The 7,949-nt window shown below is 42.4% G+C and overlaps 1 protein-coding gene across 1 annotated transcript in view; it reads right to left on the minus strand.

The window, feature by feature from the left end:
* Nucleotides 1–7,946, minus strand: part of KCNJ3 (potassium inwardly-rectifying channel, subfamily J, member 3) — a gene marked incomplete at its 5' end in the record, with an annotated part of 9,532 nt that extends 1,586 nt beyond the window's left edge. The window contains 2 exons of the mRNA XM_010285805.1: nucleotides 893–1,109; nucleotides 7,563–7,946. Of these exons, the coding sequence (XP_010284107.1) occupies nucleotides 893–1,109; nucleotides 7,563–7,946 (601 nt within the window). The remainder of the gene's footprint in view (nucleotides 1–892; nucleotides 1,110–7,562) is intronic.
* Nucleotides 7,947–7,949: the final 3 nt, after the last annotated feature.

Below are 7,949 nucleotides of genomic sequence, written 5' to 3' on the forward strand. Positions count from 1 at the left end.
TTGTGTATTTGTTTAGGGCTCAGTCCAGCATGTGGATAATAATAGGTCAGTCCTGTTTCCTGTCCAGCATGAGATAACTGCACTTGGCTGCACCAAAAGGACATTACTGTTTCTAAGGCAGGAACCGGGCAACTGGTAATCTTTTTGAAAGAAGGATGAAAATGCTCCTCGATTAATCAAAGTTTAACAAACCCTCAAAAGAAGGGAGAGGAAGATCGGAATATCGCTGAACCTACTGAATGATTTGGACTTTAACAGTACGCATGGATCCTCGACGCAGAGCTGCTTACGTAATCGCAGCGCATTGTCACAGCATTCATAAAAGAATTAAGTCCTCAAAAGACAAGGCCACAAAGTCAGCTGTCATCTGGACAATGCCGTATCAGAATTTAAAAAAAAAAAAAAAAAAAAAAGCGCCCTGCTCATATTTGCCGATAACCGCACATTCCTACAATCTTTGCGACTATGTGGTCTGCGTTTGTACTGTAAAACTGGATTTGTTATTTTGCACTCAATTTAACGCAAGCTAGGCTGAAAGTGATTTTGCAGCACTGGCAACTTTTAAAGTTCAACATTCTTTCGGAGTGGTGGTCCTTAAAACTGGAGCCTCATAAGGGTATTGTATTCCTCTATATGCCATACTCAAAGACTAGCAGGCTGAATCTCTTCTTGGACGTATTGGCCACTTTGGGCATCAGTAATGCAGAACCCTATGGGGAAGGAAGGTCTCCTATTGGCTGGTAAAGGCCACTGAAGCTCTGTAGCATATGGTAGGATATTCTGGAGCATTCAGGATCAGCATCCTGAAAGAATTAACGTCTGCCTCGCTAAAAATATCAGGACTGAAAACAAAGACTAAAAATCAGAGCATGCATATTATTCTTAATCTTACCAGTAGTCTCGACGATTCCTTCAAGGATGACAACTATTTCAAATTGCTCACTTCTTAGTGATCTTTGTGAGAGACGAAAAAAGGGGCTTTTTGAGTTAATTTCATGACAGATGGTTAATGGGGAAACTAAAAACAGCTGGTCAGCTCCAGTTCCAAATCCAACATCCAGTTCACACTGGTCTAGCGGCAGAAATTCTCCCTCTGGTGTCTGTCGGGACTAAAGATGAAAAGATGATTTAGTAATCGCCATGTGAGGCAAAACATGAAAAGCAATGCAATGAACTTTAAACCTACCTCTTTCATAACATTATCATCTACGTATTTGGTCTGGGGTCTTCATAATGAAGGTACAAGTAATGTTAAATACTCTAAGGCTACTATATATGACCAATATTGACTTTTCTTATCATGCCACTAGATCTCAACATCATCTACAAACTTTACTATCATATATGTATGTATATTTTGACAACAACGTCAGGTACCACCCTACATGCCTTATAATGGATGTTCGCCATGAACATCCTGCGGCAAGCGTTCCCGTTAATGAGAACAAAGTCTACAAGACAGGCATATTTTAATCCACTGCCTGACTTAATGTTTCATTATTTTTGTATGTTACTAGTTTTCATTTGGCAAACGCTGTGATGTACTAACTTAAAGGTAAGCATCACAGTAATTGTAAAGTATGGCTGGTAAGTGACATTTCCACAAAACCATCTGAATCGGTATTAACGATGCTATCATCCCTTGCCAATTTGCATGTACCACCTACTGTATGTTGATCTTAATAATGAACTTATTATCATTATTAAGCTAAGTGCCCTGTTTTTATTGACATCATTTCACAGGTCCAATAAAAACACTGATGTGATAGCTTCCCCCCCACCCTGTAGTGTTCCCCTAAATTTTCCTGGTGTTCAAAGGATAACTAGAAATGACATCAGTTGGCCAGGCAGCTCCTCAGCTGATTGCTTTAAAGGTCTCTGGTGGAAATTTCCCATTAAAATTGAGAGCTTTGCAGAGCCTATTTAAAATCCGTTCTGCTTATTGCTTGTTTAGAAAGCATATAACTCTTTAAGAAGCCAACTATGGATTATAGATGATAGATTATTCCATAGTTACTAAATAGTTTAAACTGTGTTGTATTGGTATTGACAAATTTATTGGTTCCGTTGCTTGGAAACTCCATCCATTAGTCCTGAGAGCAAGCCGAAGCTAGCAGTTTTGCCATTGACTTCAATCTGACTGGTATTCTTTTAAGAAACTTTCTGTTTTTAAACAAAATCCCTAGGCAACTAGTGTACCTTCAGATTGTATCTCCGCTTCACCTGTATCTTAAAAATGCTGAATTTTTAACTGCCTGGTATTTACTGGTGACTACATAACCAGTTAGGTAGCTGATAGAGTACAGCTCCTTATTAGATACAATGCATTATTTCACTTACGTGCTATGTGTCTGTTTTTCTGATGAGGGGAAAAAAAAAAGGTCTTCCTATCTAAATAACCAAGTTTTCCCTTACACAAGAGTCAATTTCTCCACTACTGATGAGGACAGAGAAAATACCAGCTGACTGCTTGTAAAAGCATTCTCACAGATTATTTGTGCTTTGAAAGGTAAAACAGTGCTATAAAATAAAAGCGATCAAAACCACTACTACGTAGCAATCACGACAGCCTTTTTTACACTCAAAGGTGTAATCAAACAACTGCAAAAACGTCCTTTCTGTTTTCCTGAGGGAACCTGCAGAACTAAGCCGCTGACTACGCCACTGCTTTTGTTGCCTGGCAGCGGGTTCTTTCAGCGGGTGCACAAATTGGTTGGCAACGTATGATCTTTGCTCCAAGGTAACAAGGCTCAACATGAGCTGTATGAACCAACATCTAAACTTCAAATTTTCCCAAAGTTTTATCAAATACAATTGCCTAGACAAAGATATGCATATTTGCACAAATTGCTGCCTGAATGACTTAAGAACTGTTTCATCTGCAAACCATTTTTCTCTGTGGAAGTCTTCAATCAAATACACTCAATAGTAAACAAACCCAGCGAGGATGATTAGAGGTAACAGATCTGGGAGAAAGCAAAAGGTTGAGTCTGAGGTATTTGGTATCTTAAATACAGGACTGATTTATGCAGGGCACGAAGAATTTTTAAAAAAAAAACTATGTTAAATAAAATTAACCTGAATTAAGATAGCTTAATAGCCGCAGTATGTTAAGACTCCTAGCCAGCAACCTTTGTTGCATATATATAGCTTTACTCAAAGGATCGCAAAACAGGGCAGAGCACTATAAACTGTCAGCAATAAGTTTGGAAGGAACATTTGTGATTCTTTATTTTCACCAGCCACATAACATGAAGCCAAATAAATTCTGCAGATTAATACATGCTGAAACAAGGGCACGATTACTTAGAAATGCCCCAGCTCTCATTTTAAATGGGGCCAGAGATGGAGAATTCAAAGATCTAGGTAAGTTGCTCCAAAGGTTAATTGCCTTGCAGCTAAGAAAAAAAAGGAGACTCCACCTATGTCCAGATTTTTCCACCGTTAACTTTCTGCCACTGGACCTTTGTTTTGTTTCTTATTACTAAGCAGACTGCCATTGCATCATCACTTGGTCTGGTTTTGTGTCTGACACCTCTTTTTCATGCCCTTCGGGTCTTCATTCCTATCCTTTACTCATTCTCGACGCTTTTCTAAACCCTGTTGTTTGTGCACATCCTTCTTTAACTGGACACAACGCAGTTTTATTACTATTAACCCTCTTTCAGTTCACTCATTTACAGAACTTGCATAATTTATGTTTTGATACCCAGGTGGACTAATTAATCATCGGAGTAGAAAATGCAGGATGCAAAAGACAGTCAACCATCAAGCTTAATATTGCAGTACATCGTAGAGAAACTCGGTAATCTAGAAAATGCTAAACTGGTACGTGCTAATTTGCCATACAATACTACGGTATTTTCTGTTCTGGTATTTGTAACGAAAAACCCTGATCTCACCTATCCGCACTTCTGTCCCACCGTTAGACTAGCAGCGTGCAAGAACATTTATTATATATTACATTACTGAAATAGTATGAACTTGTTATTTTGATACCGCTGTTAAAGAATCATATGGGATTTTGGTAGCGACACTATACCTGGAGCTCTACCTTAGATAATTCACGGGATGACTGCTACTAGTTGCCCCAAGCTGTAAATGCAATGTGAGTGAGCCTAGCTTGTTCAGACCAGAGAAGAGAAAACACAGAGGGGGATCTAATAGCAACCTCCCAAAATCTAAGAGGAAGGTAATCAAGAAAGTAGAGACAGGCTCTTCACAGCAGTGCACAGTGGGGAGCAAGAGACACAACAGCCATTAAGCTGAAACAAGAGAAGTTCAGACTGGACTATTCCATCATGAGGACAGTTAAGCAGCAGAAGAGCTTGCCCAGCAAGGCCGTGCAGTCTTTGTCCTGAGAGGTTTCCAAAACCAGACTGGAGAAAGCCCAAAACAACTTGGTCTGACTTCCTAGCTCACCACGCTTTGAGCAAGAGGTTGGACTAGAGACCTCTCGAGGTCCCTTCCAATCTGAATGATTCTGTGACATTAAAAAACACACCGTTTGCACTTTCTGCACATGCCCTGCTTATCGAGTTGCTGAGATCACAATATAATGGGTCTTCTGACTTACTTGCGACGCCTTTCACTTGCCATCCGGGAACTTTCTGTTACCCTTTTGTTTGCTTTCAGCTTATTCAAAGCTGTTAATTAGTACAGCTCAAAAAAGAGGTGCCTGCTGGTCGTAACCCAAATTGCACTGGCTCTGTGGCTACTATGCTTCACAATTCTATTTTAAAACTATTGATTAGCACGTGCTGAAAACCGGCTACGATGATTTTACATTCCTTGGCTTTCTAAATCAAAATGTCCTACACTACTAGCTGAAACGCTTTACGGACCACTTTACACACCGACACTATCACGTTCATCGGTGACATATGTAGTCCCATCAAGATAAGATAAAAATAGGTATTGTAACTAATTTTAAAAAAATCAATACTGATCACCATATGGTGGATGCTGGTTGCTGCTGCTGCTATCACCAGATCACTCAGGTGCACTAGTGAGGTCCAGAAATTAACAGGCAGAAAAATACAGTTCACTGTGACGCTGAAAAGGCCAGAACGTGGAAATGCGCATTTTCAGCTGTTAGTTCCAACCAGCTTCTTTCTATTTCTTGCCCCAGGAGTTTGCTTTTTCCTGCTTCTAGAGCATTCAATGTCAATTAGAAGGACTCGGGTTTCTGGAAAAGTTTTTGCTGAAACATGCACGCTTAGTCTTATAACTCTGTTTTCCAAACTCTCCACAACTCACTCCAAGAAGGGCCCCAGATTTTTCCGTGACATCACTACACCATGCTTCTGGGCAGTCCCCTGGAACAAAAAAAAAAAGCAAGCACGGTGCAGTGGCACCACTGTAATCTACCAAATAGCCTAGGGCATATATCACACTTTTCAGTAAATGCCATTCAGACAGACTTAGATTGGTGTACTTTCCTTACAAGTGTAAATCGTCAGGGCTCCATTGGTCCCACTGAAACACTATGTTCACTACTAAATATGGCTCCTATCTCAAGTACAAAGTGTGATAAGACACATTTCTTCACATTCTTTCAGTGTGACACAAGTAAAAAAAATTCAAGCTATCTAATTGTGTGCAGGAGAAGTGTAGCAAGACAGCTGTCAACAGCACTGCATGAAGCGCAGCGGAAAGAGCGCACATCACAAAAAGGCAGAACTCACCAAAGATAAATGTGAGTGAGTTCTGGCACATTCACCGTAAGTTTACAGGACACACAAAGCTATTTCACAGCAGCTGATGTAAATTCACGAGCTGCCAGAACGGCCGCTATGACTGCTGGAACAGTGCATCCCGTTCAAGGGGCACCTCAACGAACTGAGGAGGATTTACAGAAAGACATGGGAACTAATACCACACCTTGTAATGAGGACTGAGCGGGCACCTACTACACAAGCATTCACTTTTAAACCTTCCTGTGTCCACAGCTTTTATTTGCCAAAGGTCGCAAAGCAGCTTGAAGACAAGTCACAGGCATGATGATCATTCGAAAGCAATCAAGTATTACTCACTGATTCATTGTCTAGTCTATGAAACAGCTATCATAAGACAAATTGGTCAAGCAGGTCCATCACATGTCTTTGTGTTTTCTGTCCCAATCGTCTGCGTACCAGCATTGTGTAGCAGTAGAATTATCAGCAGAAAGCGCACCAGGTTGTATGTTCGGTGTCTTATTTCAAAAGAAGTTTATAACGAATTACTATCGCTGTAAAAACACAACTGTGACACTGCTTTTGTTCCACTTTGACTTGCATTACTTTGACTTGGGTGATGGACAGAATTAACTATTTTAGAGGAGGCTTTCTGCTAATTTTTAGTAGTTAGAGGTCAACAAAAATCATGGTTTAGCTGGCTTGCTGACTCCTACAGAAATTGCTCCATTGTAACTCCTGACAGCTTGTTCCCATATATATCTCCCAACTGCTTTTTTGACTCTTAGCAGATTCTCCATTTTAAATGGTATTCTGCGGCAATAAAAATTAACAGCTCAGTCAAGCGTTCTGCACACAAGGAAAACAGCCTTTCTGATTTACCGCTGTCGCTTCACCCACTCTATCATGCTTGTTTCTGCAAATTATTAAAAGGCCAAACAGTTGCTCCAAAGAAAGGATTACCATAGAGAATACATAACATTTACGCCATTCAAGTATGATATTCCGAAATTAACATCATCACTGGCATCCAGCTTCTGATGCTCCCCATCAAGCCTGCTCCCGTGACGAGACATAGCTGCTATGAGCGGCTATGTTGCTTTGTCTCGGCATGCCACACGCAGCGCTTCCCTTCCATTCTACTCCTGCCCGAGAGGCCTGCCAAACTCTACTGTCTCCTGATGTTTTCTTTTTTTTTTGGTTGTGATCTCCTTTGAATTCCAGTTTTCTTGCATTCTGAATTACACTGACCACTGTCAGTGATTAATAAATAGCTATTGGTGACAATCAAAGGGCCTTTCCACTAAAGCAACCTGCACAATCCCTCTGAAATACTTGGAGGCTACTGGCTGGAAACATGGGGTAAGGAACCGCAAGTTAAAGCTCCCCAAGTTTCCCCAAGGGGAAATGAAGGTCAAGGTTGACCTTTGTCCGAATTTAATGTCACCACAAAATGAGTATAATCAATTTCTTATTCCCAGCTGTCACCTGCTAAGCGACATGCTGTAGTATCCCTCCCTGCAGCTATCCTGCACCCTGACACATCCATCCTTCCTGACCAAATCGGCTTCCCGCCAGCCTCACAACCCACTGGAATGCCCCAGGAGCTCTCTGATGAGACTGTCTTTTCCCCTACACATGCTCGGTTCTTTTGCGGCTCCCACTATGGGCAGGCACGGCAAACTTTTCTGAAGCCCTTCATACCGCCCCAAGACACATCCTCTTGCCCGCATGCCAAGGGACAAGGCAGCTGCTCCTGGAGCAGGGCAGGGAAAGCCCCATGCTACTCACACCATGGGCACGTGGTTGCACTTGGCCTGCGCCCTGCCCACGTTGCCCATCACAATACAGGCGCCCCATCCCGCCCGCTGTCACGCCAGGCCTCACCTTGATCAGCTTGCAGCGGATCTGGGCAGACACCATGTGGCTGTTGCGGAGGTTGCCGACACGGAACATGAGGCAGAGCTTGCCATCCCGCTGTGAGACAACTGCAGCACGGCTGAACATGAGGGTCTCAGCTCGCTTCTTGGGCTGGGACATCTTGATGAACATGCAGCCAATCAGGAATGCATCGACGATGGAGCCCAGCAGCGACTGGAAGAGGAAGAGCACGATGCCCTCAGGGCAGCGCTCGGTAATGTAGCGGTGCCGGTAGCCAATGGTGGCCTCGGTCTCTATGAAGAAGAGGAAGGCGGAGGGAAAGTTGTACACGTTGGCCACGCACGGACTGTAGGTGTCGTCATGCGCCCGGTGCAGGTCACCTCGCAGGTAAGC

This window comes from Phaethon lepturus, unplaced genomic scaffold (genome assembly GCF_000687285.1).
Source record: "Phaethon lepturus isolate BGI_N335 unplaced genomic scaffold, ASM68728v1 scaffold9574, whole genome shotgun sequence".
Taxonomy (NCBI): domain Eukaryota; kingdom Metazoa; phylum Chordata; class Aves; order Phaethontiformes; family Phaethontidae; genus Phaethon; species Phaethon lepturus.